Source organism: Delphinapterus leucas, chromosome 17 (assembly GCF_059928025.1).
Source record: "Delphinapterus leucas isolate spDelLeu-1000000601 "Yukka" chromosome 17, BTC_Dleu_Yukka2, whole genome shotgun sequence".
NCBI classification, from domain to species: Eukaryota; Metazoa; Chordata; class Mammalia; order Artiodactyla; family Monodontidae; genus Delphinapterus; species Delphinapterus leucas.
The window spans coordinates 40,897,352-40,910,644 of NC_143145.1; the positions used below are offsets into that span (position 1 = coordinate 40,897,352).

At 40.6% G+C, this 13,293-nt stretch overlaps 1 protein-coding gene across 1 annotated transcript; it reads left to right on the forward strand.

Annotated features, from left to right (window-relative positions):
- Positions 1 to 3,844: 3,844 nt before the first annotated feature.
- Positions 3,845 to 8,454, forward strand: UQCRB (ubiquinol-cytochrome c reductase binding protein). The gene is made up of 4 exons (XM_022584757.3): positions 3,845 to 3,945; positions 6,458 to 6,529; positions 7,402 to 7,568; positions 8,244 to 8,454. The coding sequence occupies exons 1-4, from the start codon at positions 3,927 to 3,929 to the stop codon at positions 8,319 to 8,321; spliced, it is 336 nt and encodes a 111-aa protein (XP_022440465.1). The 5' UTR covers positions 3,845 to 3,926; the 3' UTR covers positions 8,322 to 8,454.
- Positions 8,455 to 13,293: the final 4,839 nt, after the last annotated feature.

Sequence of the window (13,293 nt, forward strand, 5' to 3'; positions counted from 1 at the left end):
ACAAGACAGCTCTATTTTCTTTGAAGTGTTAGGAGTTTCTGGGGCAGGCTATATTATCCGTCTGATATCTGCTACTCACTTAGATTATGCTACAGAACACATTCGATTTGGGATTATCTACACTGTTATGTTTCTGAGCAAAGATAGTCACAGTTGCCCACAGCTGGCTACTGAGAATCAGGAAAGGAAAAGGGATAGGGAGGAAAGTTGTTTGAAGGTGAGCAGTGAGACATAGTAAGAGGCCATAACAGGCCTTTGACTTTTTGCCAGTGTGTGAAGATTTGAAGCATGAACGCTTGTTTTGTATTTTCCATTTACCATTTAGACATGTAATCCTGGGCAGGTGATTTAACCCGTGCGTCTGATTCTTTATTTGTAAGGTGAGGCATCCTGGCTTCACTTACCTGCCTTAGGATCACGAGATTGAGTAGGTTGTTAACACTGGTGGCCCCCAAGGAGCCACACCTGGTATCTGCGCTCGCACTGTAGCCCCCTCCCACGCTGACTCAGCCGGTGCGCTCTGCTTCATGGGACACTTGTGCATCTGTGCTTGTCCTCTTGGAACCCTGAGCCAGGATGGAAAGAGGTCTGGTGACTCTTGGAGAAATGAGGTGGAACAAGACTCCTGACCAAACCTCAGCTATTCCGGCTCTGCCACCTGGGCACCAGGTAAGGGAGTGAAGAGGCCGTCTTGGATATTCCAGCCTCAGAAGATACCACACGGAGCAGAGCTACCCGGCCGAATTCACAACTTGGAGAAACAAAGTGTTTTAAACCACTAACTTTGGGGGAAGTTTGTGTGCATTGGGGTTTTGTGTGCCTAGATATCCTGAAACCTTGTGAGAAACTAAATTCATAATTGGTCAGGGCCTTCCTGTTGGCGTATTTTATTCATTCGCTCAACAGACATTTGAGTTCCTAGAATACAGTGCTGAGTGTGGCATGGATATGTGCCTTCATGGAGTTCTCTAATGGATGAGATCAATACACAGGGAACAAGGAAGAAGGTTCAATCAGGAGGCAAAGCATGGAACCATCCTGCCTAGTCTTCCTATGGCTCAGAACCTCATTTTGCCTTTATTAACAACCCACTCAGAACAGGCTAGCTGTGCTGCTGTAATGAACAGCCCTAAAACCCCAGAAGTTTTTATTTCATACATGTCCAACTTGGGGCCAAAAAATTTCTGCTCCACGTCATCTGAGTGGCAGAGGTTGATGGAGCTTCCACCATGTCTGAAATGTAGCCAGTCTATGGAAGGGGAAAGGAATGTGAAAAACTGCTCTTAAAAACGTCTCACAGGGGCTTCCCTGGTGGCGCAGTGGTTGAGAGTCCACCTGCCGATGCAGGGGACACGGGTTCGTGCCCCGGTCCAGGAAGATCCCACGTGCCGTGGAGTGGCTGGGCCCATGAGCCATGGCCGCTGAGCCTGCGCGTCCGGAGCCTGTGCTCCGCAACGGGAGAGGCCACAACTGTGAGAGGCCCGCGTACCGCAAAAAAAAAAAAAAAAAAAAGTCTCACATTTTTCTTGGCCAAAGCATCACATGGCCATGCCTAGCTTTAAGGGGGCAGAAAAGTGCAATCCTGCCATATGCCAGAAGGAAAACCAAAAATAATTTTTGAATCAACACTAATGGCTACCAGCAAACATCCAGGCTCTCTAGGCTTAATGCCTGTAGGAGCTGGATTTTGTGACAGTCCTGGGTATAATCCCTTGACAAGGTCTTCCTTTTCTTGCCACCTTCACCCTGTAACCAGAAAACTGAAACTTGAAGGGTAAGGAGGGAGGGAGAAGAGTTTACTGAGTACTTCTCTTTTATTTAATAATTTCTTTAAAATTTATTTATTTTGGCTGCGTTGGGTCTTCATTGCTGCGCGCGGGCTTTCTCTAGTTGCGGCGAGCGGGGGCTACTCTTTGTTGCAATGCACAGGCTTCTCATTGTGGTGGCTTGTTGTAGAGCACGGGCTCTAGACGCGTGAGCTTCAGTAGTTGTGGCACTCGAGCTCAGAAGTTGTGGCTCACAGGCTTTAGAGTGCAGGCTCAGTAGTTGTGCACGGGCTTAGCTGCTCTGCGGCATGTGGGATGTCCCCAGACCAGGGCTCGAACCCATGTCCCCTGCACTGGCAGGCGGATTCTTCACCACTGCGCCACCAGGGAAGTCCCTACTGTGTACTTCTTGTAAGGTGATGTGCCAACTTACAAATGTACTGCATTTCTTCATATCTTCCAACTTCACTTTGGCTAGTGTAGTCTGGGAGCAGCCATTCATCACTTTTTAGTACTGCATATAACGCTGAGTAATATTGAGAATTTGTGGTGGCAGAGAGAAAAAGAAAAAGGCAGAAGGCAACAGAATTTTAGAATTGGAATGTGACTAAGACCATTAAACCTTTTGGATTTACAATTAGATTTACAATTAGCCATTCTATACTGTCCCAGGTCTCAGCTTAGGATGGAAGAAAACAGAAGTAGATATTGGTGGGTAGTTGCTCTGGACTGAATTGTGACCCCCCCCACCCCCAAATTCATGTAATGAAGCTCTAACCCTCAATGTAATGGCATTTGGATGGGGCCTTTGAGAGATAATACAGGTTTAGATAAAGTCATAAAGGTGGGGCTTTCATGACGGTATTAGTGTCCTTGTAAGGGACACAAAAGAGCTTGCTCGCTCTCTACCATGGGAGGACACAGTAAGAAGGCAGCCCTCTACAAGCCACAGGGAAAGAGTTCTCAACTAAAACTGACCATGCTGGCATCTTGATCTTACGCTTCTAACCTCCAGAACTGTGAGAAAATAAATTTATTTTTTAAGCTACTCAGTCTACAGTATTTTGTTACCATAGACTGAGCTGACCCAGACAGTAGTGGTTGCAGTTCATCAGTAACTGCATAAGCATCAGTCATCCTAACTTGGATTGTTTTCTGTCCCTAGAGTGGGTTTTTTTTTTCCAACTTTTAAATCTCTTTAATACACCCGGAGTTTATTTTGATGAAAGGTGTAAAGAGGGAGTCTGACTTGTCCCCTCTCCCTGCCTCACCCACTAACCAATTATTTTGTTCTGCATCCTTTAGTAAAATTCTCCTCCCTCAACAGTTTGTGATATTGCTGTCCCTAGGGTTTTTTTTTGTTTTGTTTTGTTTTTTGTCCCTAGGTTTTTATAGCTTAGACTTAACATGTTGGGACTGAGACCTTAAAAATGTACTTTGACCTTAAAATTGCATTTGAATTCTGCTATACATCTCAGATTTAATATTAAAATTTTTTTTCAACTGACCTTCCACTATAATGGCTTGAGGTAGAACTTCACCTGGAGAAACAAGGTGAGAGAGGGTTAGTGTCTCCTTGATTAGTGGTGTAGCATATAGCCCTAGAATTAAGGAGTGCCGAAGTTTTATCTGGATTCTCAGATTCTGGAAGATGAATCCGGATTCTTCCTAGCTTGTGTGCTCTTGGACAATTTATGCAACCTTTCTGAGCCTCCGTTTCCTCTTCTCTACAATGGGTACAATCATAGTATTTATCATATAGGTTTGGAATTAAATGAAAATATGTCCATAAAACGCTTAGCGTGCTGCTTGTCACAAAGGGCTCAATTTATGCTGCGCAAGCTCTTCGAGCTCGTCAGCAACAGAACCAGGCTGAAGACCGGGTGTCCTAATTCCTTGCCTAGTGCTTTTTCCATCTTGTCACATGGAATGCCTCTTGGAACCGGGGGCGGGTCCAAGCCTATGGGATTGCTGTAATTCTTGCGAAGAGGGGCGCGGGGCAGGTGCCAACGCCGGCCGCCAGAACTGCGCATGCGCGTGCACCCTCTCGCTCTCCCACCCCCGCCCCTCCTCGCGACGTTGACGTAACACGCCTGCGCACTGGGCCTTGCGCGACCTCTAGGACTTACCCAGCAAGCAACGCTTCTGTCTCGGGTTAAAATGGCGAGTAGACCAGCCGGTAAGTGAGTGGTGTCCTGCTTGGCGGGCATCGCCGTGCTCAAACTTTTATTCTCGCAGCAATTTGCTCTTCTTCCTCTGCTCTTTCTAAATGGCCAGGTTTGCGGCAAAAGGGAAGGCGGCGGCTCCAGGCCGCCTGAAAGAGGCCTTGGCCTCACCCCCCTGCTGTCTCCAGGCCCGGCTCGTTTGGGGATGGCACCCGCTGTTGGTGAAGGTGCCCGCGGTGTCTCCCACAGCACTGGCGTTCCGGCCTGCTAGAGCTCAGCAGCCCTTCCCCTCGGCCTTAGAAGAGTTCAGGGGAGATAATTAGTGGCTGACTTTCAACCCAAGTGAACTGAGTGCTTACTGTGAGCCAAGCGCTGTCATGTGCGTTATTAGCTCGATAAACTCTCCTGCCAGTGCGAGGAAGATGGTGCTAGTTTCCCTTTTCGGCTGGTAAGATAACCGAGGCGAAGTGACCGGAGGAAATAGGATTGGAAATGTCAATCTCGTTCCACCTCTCGCGCTTCTCAAACTGGGAATTAGAGGCAGCTGAGCAAGGGTTACAGCGAAACTTCAGTTTAACCTTGGCTTATCTGGAACGTCAACTTGATCTGTGGATTTGGAGAAATTTGTATTTATTGCAGGCACTGGGACAAATGTATTTATTATGGAATAGGATGCAGAAATTACCGGAATACTTAAAACAGAACGTGAAAAAAGTACAGTTTTCCCTGTGTGTGGGTGGTTTTTTTTTTTTTTTTTTGCCAATCCCTGCCCTCTGGCGGTATAAATTGGAATAGCTTTAAAAAAAATGTTGGTTCCTTCCCTGCCCCCAGCAATTGTGAAGCTATTAGGAAACATCAGATTGCCAGAAAAATTCGTTAACCTAAATGACATTGAGCTTTTGGGGAGTGGGGGAGAAATTTAAGAATTCATTATTTCATTAACTTGACAAATACTGTAGGCGTTCTGCTTCTGCCCTGTGTTTGGAAACTAGATAGACCTGGCCTCAGCCCTATTACTAGCTGCCTTTGATCTTGGATGGGATAATTTATGTAAGCCTTATTCCTCTTCAGCAAGGATAGGCGTGTTGTAAATAACTCTAGCTAATGGTGGTAAAGCAGATAGAATAGTGCCTAGCACACAGTGAGTGTTCAATGAATAGTAATCATTATTACCATCACTGGTAAATATGTTTACAAATAATTTATGTCCTATAAGTATGTTTGTATATTGTTGACTCTGGTAGTTGTCTTTCCAGAAATAACGATATACATGGTGCTTCATTTCCAAGGAGATTTACCAAAGCTGTGATGTACTAAGGAGGGGTTGAAGTAAAAGGAGAGTTTGTTTTCCTTCTTTGGTAAGGGGCTAACCCTAAGACAAAACTTTAAAAGAAAATTTAAACTTGCCATACCTCCCCTTCTGTACCACATGTCTCCTGTAAACATCAGGCACTATCATGTTGCCCTTAGGTCCTACTGGGTAACCCATCCTGCTCAGTCCTGTTCCCCAGAGAGTTTTAACATTACCTGTTTTTCCTCATCCATTTTCAAATATCCATTCCCTCAGTGGAAAGTTAGCTGTTTGGGAGTAGGAGAATGTACCTCTTTTACTAGTCCATATTAATATTAAATGACGGACTAATGGTATCAGAACCCTCCCAGAAATACATATATTTTTAAAGAGAGTAGCCAAGTGAAATAAAGATAATGTAGAATAAAAATTTTGGAGGATGGGGGTCATTTAGATTTGCCAGTGTATGCTGAAGTCTCATCTTTTCATACAACTCCAACTCCCTTGAAAAGTTTACAGTTATTTCCTATAACCTATTTCTGAAACTACAAATGATGGAGAAGTTCCCAGTTTCTTTTTCATCCCCCACCCCTCAATTCTGATGGTAGCAGGGGGACAAAAAGGAATGGGATGCTTGACTTTGAGAAGCTGGAGTGGCCCTCCGTATCCACAGGTTCCACATTCGAGGATCCAGCCAACCTCCTGATGGAAGATATTTGGGGGAAAAGTTCCACAAAGTTTAAAAAAGCAAAACTTGAATTTGTTGCTCTCAGGCAACTATTTACATAGCATTTATTTCGGGTTTACAACTATTCACATAGCATTTACATTGTATTATAAGTAATCCAGAGATTATTTAAAGTATACAGGAAGATGTGCTTAGGTTATATGCAAACACTACACCATTTTATATAGGGGACTTGAGCCTCTCGGATTTTGATATCTGAGGGGGGCGGGTCCTGGAATCAATCCCCTGAGGATATCGAGGGACTTATTGTACCTACAGATCTTTAGTACGTTAAGTGTTTGAGTTTATCCTTTTTTCCCCATGACTTAATTGCCCAATTTTTTTTGCCTGCAGTACTTTTGCTCATAGATAAAATAAGCTATTTTTATCTACAATACATAGGGTATATGCTTTGAAAAGAAATTCCTTCCTGTGTTGGCATTTTTTACCTGGTTGCTTACGTACTATATAAGTGAACTGTTAGCAGTTAACAGTGTGACAATATCAGTTTCAGCATCAAGCAAATGGCTGGAGGGTCTTCGAAAATGGTATTACAATGCTGCCGGGTTCAATAAACTGGGTGAGTATTTGTGCTTCTGTTTTTTTTTTCTTTTTCTGAGAGTAGTGCTTTTTTTTTTTTTTTTGAGAGTTGTGCTTTTACAAGAGTTTTGGATCCCAAAAATACGTTAACTAATTGCACCTGTGTGCACTAGAAATCTTAAAATTAGGTCACATTTTATTGTTAAATCCATTTCCTTTTTATTATTATGAGAAGAGAGGGATGGAATTGTCTCAAATGTATGAGCTGGAAATGATTTATGTTCTTGAAATATGGTAGCAGAACATTTTCCTTATCATATGTTCCCTCTCTCAACTCCTCCGCTTATCATTTTAAAATTTAAGTTGTATGAACTTTGAAAGTAGAGCTTTTTCAAATGTTAAAATTGTCTGACATCTTTACAGTTATTTGATGCCTGAACTATTTTTTAGAACTTTATACTTTGCCCTGAACTTCATCTTTTGTAATTGAAGCATGAAGGAAGCATCATTAAATGTTACTGGTTCCTTAGTACACTATCATTTTAAGCTTCTTTAATACCTTGATCTCAGAATTAAAGTATAAGAAAGTAGAGATATAGTCTATTGATATGTGTTTAAAAACAAAGTAGACATTTTAAATGATTTTAAAATTGCTATAGATAAAATGTGAATTTTGTGGCAGTAGATTTTAAAAGACTCATACTGTTTCCACAGTACCATTTAAGAAATAACCCATTAAATAACCCATTATTGTGTGTGAAATGAATTGAGTTTCCATGATACCTAACTCTTCATATTACCACCCAAGTTAAGTTAATGACTTAGGTTACAAGTCATAATTTTACTCATTTTTTAGAAATTCCTTATTTTTGAGATGCATATTCAATCTTACTCTCTTGTTTTTTATCATAGGCTTAATGCGAGATGATACAATATATGAGAATGACGATGTAAAAGAAGCCATAAAAAGGCTTCCTGAGAACGTTTATAATGACAGGGTGTTTCGCATTAAGAGAGCACTGGACCTGACCATGAGACAGCAGATCTTGCCTAAAGAGCAGTGGACAAAATATGAGGAGGTAAAACAGCTCTTTTGTATCTGATAATGTTGGCCATGAAGGATTGAGTATTAGAAACAGAGAACACATTCGTTTGTATAGTGCTTTAGAGTTCTTAAAGTTGTGTCAAATCAAAATCCTTATGACAGTCTGGTGAGGTTAGTAGAGCAAGTGTTAGTTCCATTTTAGAGGTAAACACATTGAGACTTAGAGATGAAGTGACTTCCAGAATCATTAAGCAGGCCGCTGATATAGAGATCCAGGACTAGAATCCAGGTCTTCTGCCTCCAAGGCCATTGTTCTCCCTCTACACTCTGCTTTCTGCTCGGACGAAAAAATGGTGGTGTTCATGTGATCGGCCCATTGAGTGGCCTTCTGGCTCCTGGGAAGGATGCTGTGAAGCAAACCCTCACCCCCTGAACTGCATTGAAACTAGGCCAAAGCTTGTAGACTCATTCCTTTTTCTTTTCTGACGGTCTTCTCTCTAATAACCTATCAGAGTAGCTTATTACAGTCTCTTTATGGGTTTTTACAGTTTAGAAAAGCAGGCAGTTTTTAGTCTGCTTGAGAATACATTTTCTTAAGTTGGAAATTAATTTTGATAGATTTCTTTTGTTGTTTAAGACCTGTTGAGTATTGGGGGTATATCAGTATGTAATGGTAGCATATAATATTTTTCTTTTATTCATTCTTTAGGATAAATTCTACCTTGAACCATATCTGAAAGAGGTTATTCGGGAAAGAAAAGAGAGAGAAGAATGGGCAAAGAAATAATCATGTAGTCTAAATCTGGATGCAGCTATCCTGAAGTATTTTTATGAAGTTGGTTAAACCTGAAATGTCCAATGTAGAACTATCTGGGCTGTAAATGTATTACTTTAAATAAATCTCTGTTATAATTGTTGGAGTTTTGGAATTCTAAACCTTATTCTGAATAACTACTGTATTTACTTCTCTGTTACAGTTTTTTCCAAACTTGTAAGATATTTTTTCAGTTAGTGGTTAACTGCCTCCTGGAGCCCAGAGAAGCCACTTGAATCAGTTTAAGTAGAATGGTCACATCTGGATTGTTAGCAAGATACTTAGAAGCCCCAACAGAGCCTCCCTTGCAAGGATGGAATAGAGCAAGAAACAAGCACCAGTGAGTTTATTTTACCTGAAGCAAACAGCACAAGCAGATTGGCTCTCAGACTTCAAAAGTTACTGAACGAAAGGAGAGAGGATTCATCCCTTAGTTTGCTAGGATTGGGAAACAGCCTTTTTTCAACCACTGTTGTCCAAATATAATTGCTTTTGCATCCTATCTTTAAAAAAAAAATTATGTATACAGCCCCAATATGAGTCTGTATAAGTTATATATATGTGCTCCTGTGCTAATATGTGTATTAGAAAATAAAAAACAGACATTAGAAAAATAGTCAAAAATGTAAAGACAGATCATACTTTCTTCCCAGATCCCAGTGACTTTCCACTTTGGAAATGATTATTAAAGTCTATAATAAGCATTGGATAGTAATAATATTTAAAAGTTTTAAGGCTATAGTCTAATTTTTTTAATATAAATTAGAACCATTCAATAATGTCATCATTCCCACCCCTAAATTCTGAAAAGGTTTTTTTGGTGGAAGCAAGAACATGGAACCACAGCGAGTGGGGAAGGAGCTGTGTGGAACCTGCAGTCTACACAGTGTCCCACAAGCCACTGCTGTGTGTGGTGTGGACGTCTGATTGGGGTCTTACCTTGAAGAACAAAGCAACAGAATGTGGAAAACAAGTTTTGTGTTATAGAGAGATACTGCAGGTTCAGTTCTAGACCACCACAATAAAGGAAATACCAAAATAAAGTGAGTCACTTGAAGTTTTTGGTTTCCCGTTGCATATAAAAGTTACGTTTATAACTGTGCAATTAAGTGTACAGTAGCATTGTGTCTAAAAAACCAATGTATACCTTCAGCAAGTTGTAATAACATCAAAAATCACTGATCACCATAACAAGCACAATAATAATAATAATAATAAAGTTTGAAATATTTCGAGAACTGCCAAAATGTGACAGAGACATGAAGTTCCAAATGCTGTTGGGAAAATGGCGCCAATAGACTTGCTGGATACAGGGCTGCCGCAAACCTTCAATTTGTAAAAAACACGATATCTGTGAAGCCCAATAAAAGGAGGTATGCCTGTAGTTAAAATTCCTAAAACAGAATCAAAAGCGGGTGTGTACATTTGGCATGTATTTTTTCCACGGAGTGTGATAAGATTTTGACCAACACGTTTGACTTTTGCAACAAGTACATCGTGTCTTTAAAAGTTTGCTAAAATATTAGGAAGCCTCATTAAATTCCCTAAGACCTATCTTCTCTTTGATACTCGAAACATCTATCCCGAAGTCATTCTTGTCAGTTTTTTGGGGGTCTGTCCAAGTTGCCTAGATCCTCATTTGATAATGGTTTTGATCATGATAAGAGCAGTTCTTTAACATGTTCAGTATTTTTGTAAGATTTGTGATTTTACTTTGTAATCTGAATTACACTTTTGGAGCAGTATTGCAAATCACAGAGCAACAGGAAGATGTAGGTAGATGCTCATGTTAAGGGACTGTTTGCTTAAGGGTCTGTTGATTTACTTCTGTCGTGATGCTTCCCTATTAGACCTAACTAGGTAACTAAGATAAATTCTCAGACGACCAAGGACCTCCCAGTGTTTCAGTGCTCCAATTTCTTTCTTTTCTCAGATCTTTTCAAATAAATTTGAATCCCATACATTGCTGGTGGCTCATCATCCTGTAGACAGAATAGTAGAATTAGTCAGAGCCAATTCTGGGTTAGACGGCCCAGATCTGAATCCATTCACTTACCGGGTAATTTTAGGAATATGGTTTAACCTCTCTGTGGCTCAGTTTCCTCAGCCCTAAAATGGGGCTAATGATAACCTACTTTAAGGGTTGTTGTGAAAATTAACTGACTTCATTGTATGTCAAGCTCTTAGAACAGTTCTTGGCACACAGTAAGCACTATTCTGACTTACTAAAAGGTTCAGTAATAAGAATAAAAACTGGGCCAAAGCCCCAAATTCCTATAGCCATAATAATTCTCTATTCACAAACGATGGTATCTTGTTAATATAGGCATCCCCACTGCGTGACTTTGAAAATAACCAAAATAGAATTCAAAGGTTAGGTAAGCATAAAACCTTAACCAAATCCTTGAGAGCCTGGTGGGTGAAATGCAAATGGGTTTACCCATTTGAGCGACGTGAATATTAGGAACCACAGTCACAGAGATGAATACAGTTAAAGGATGAATGAGACGACACAACAGGAAAAAGGTCCCTTTATTAGAGTGAGGTACTAAATTCAGCCACTAGGTGGTGATACACTACAACTTTCCTACTCAGGTGCACTGCACCAGCACTTCTGTAGATTTGTCCATTCTCTGCCCCCACCAACTCCTTCCCTTTCATTTTTCAAGTTGACAACACCTTAGAGGTTTATGGCCATCAGGAGGATTTACTACTAAGCTATATACTGATGTAATGAAATCTAATATATGCTGTGCAATGAATTATGAGATGTTATTTAGTTTCAGGATTTTATTACTTCAATCGGTTTTGACCGTATTTCCTTTTATATGATTGCTCACTCTTTAAACATACCAGATGACTGTATAAGGAACACCTAATAAAGCCTATAGATGTTAAAATATATATGTTTTAACTTATTTGCCATAATTTGTTTAAATTCTGGTTATACTGGTATTCATATTAAAAGCCATAACATGTTAGAATCTGAGATCTCAGGTCGGATGGTGCCTCTGAATTATATTTTGCTAAGAAATTTCATTGTATGTATTAACAATTGAGCAGGGAAGAAGAACTGGATCATTACAAGGTGGTTAATTTTTAGCATAGATTCCAGAAATCTTGTTAATATTTGAGTGGCTTATGTATTATGGCAAACTATTTTAAATGTTATTCTGGGTTCTGACTATATCTCTCCTACAGTTGAAAGAATGTATTATTTGTTTAACTTTGTATTTTAATACATTTGCCTATTTTTGCATAAAATGCCAAAAATGTAATTTCAAAATAAATCCCTGTGAAACTTCTGGTAACATTATTCAATTGAATCATCGTTCTATTAGTATTTTAACTATTTTAAAGAAAATTTTATACATATATATGAAATTGTATTTATAAGTCAAACCAAAAAAAAGATAATTATTTGTTTTACAAGAGTCAGCTTTTAATTCCTTTCTTATGCATGCATTTAAAGTATGGTTTGCCACTAAACTAGAAACTCAGATCTGATGCCAACACTTTAGGCAAGTCATCCTTTAAAGGCTTGGGCTCCTCAGCTATAAAATGAAGTGGTTTATGAAATGAGTCGTTATTTCAGGACCAAAACATCCCGGGTCTGTATTTTTAATTTATGCAATTATTGTTAGGATGAACTAATATTGATGGAGTATCAACTTTGTAACAGGCACCGTTCATATATGGTCCCTTTTTTTTTTTTTTTTTGAGGTACGCGGGCCTCTCACTGTTGTGGCCTCTCCCATTGCGGAGCACAGGCTCCGGACGCGCAGGCTCAGCGGTCATGGCTCACGGGCCCAGCCGCTCCGCGGCGTGTGGGATCTTCCCGGACCGGGGCACGAACCTGTGTCCCCTGCATCGGCAGGCGGACTCTCAACAACTGCACCACCAGGGAAGCCCCATATGTGGTCCCTTTTAATCCTCCCTGCAACCTTCTGGAATAGATATAATTACACCCATTGTACGGAATAAGAAACTGGGCTTGTTCATTATATGTATAGTTTTTGGTGTGTGCTTTTTATGTTTCATGCTAGGCAGAAGCTAGGTGAAGGATAGGGTTTCTGAACATTGGCGCTATTGACATTTGGGCTGGGTAGTTCTTTGTTTTGGCGGCTTTCCTGTACATTGTAGGGTGTTTAGCAGCATCCCGGTTTTCCCCCAGTTATGACTGTCAAAAATGTCTCCAGACATTTCTGGCTAAATGTCCCCCTGGGGGACAGAACTGCCTTCAGTTGAAAACCACCAGTACAGGGGGTACAGAGAGAGAAACCAAGATGGTGGAGAGTGATACGTAAATAGGTATATAAACATGTAAATATATGTAAACAAATGTGTAAATTATCTGTAAGCCTATATACACTGGGTGTTATGGAAACACGGAGAAGGGAAAACTAACTCAACTTGGCAGGTGATCAGAGAAGACCCTCTGACTACTTAGCTAATTCCAAAAGAGTAAGCAAAGCCAGCCAAGCCAAGCCGAGGGAAATCAACAGGAAGTGCTCAGAGGCAGGGAAGCGCAGCCATATGCCTAGGGAAGAATGGGTAGTTTCACATTGATGGAGTGGCAGATGTCAGCTGGGAGGTGGGGAAGTGAAACTTGGAAGGTATATGCCACATTGAGATGCTGTGAGCAGGAAAGTGTTTGAGTAGATTCTAGCAAGTAAAAATTCCCAGAATTTTCAAGTTGGGTTAAGGGAGATTCATTTTAAAGTTTCTCAATACTGAGCTGCCAATTTGCTTTTCAAGACTGTAATAATTTATACTCCTCTAGGCAATTCACGAGGGCTCTTTTCAATGCACCCCTGCCTGCACTGAGTATTCTCATTAAGAACAATCTTTGTGAGTTTGGTTGGAGAAAGGGTTTCTTGTTTAAATTTGCATTTCTTGGACTGAGTAGTTAAACATTTTTCCATATGCTGTTATCAGGTTGTTT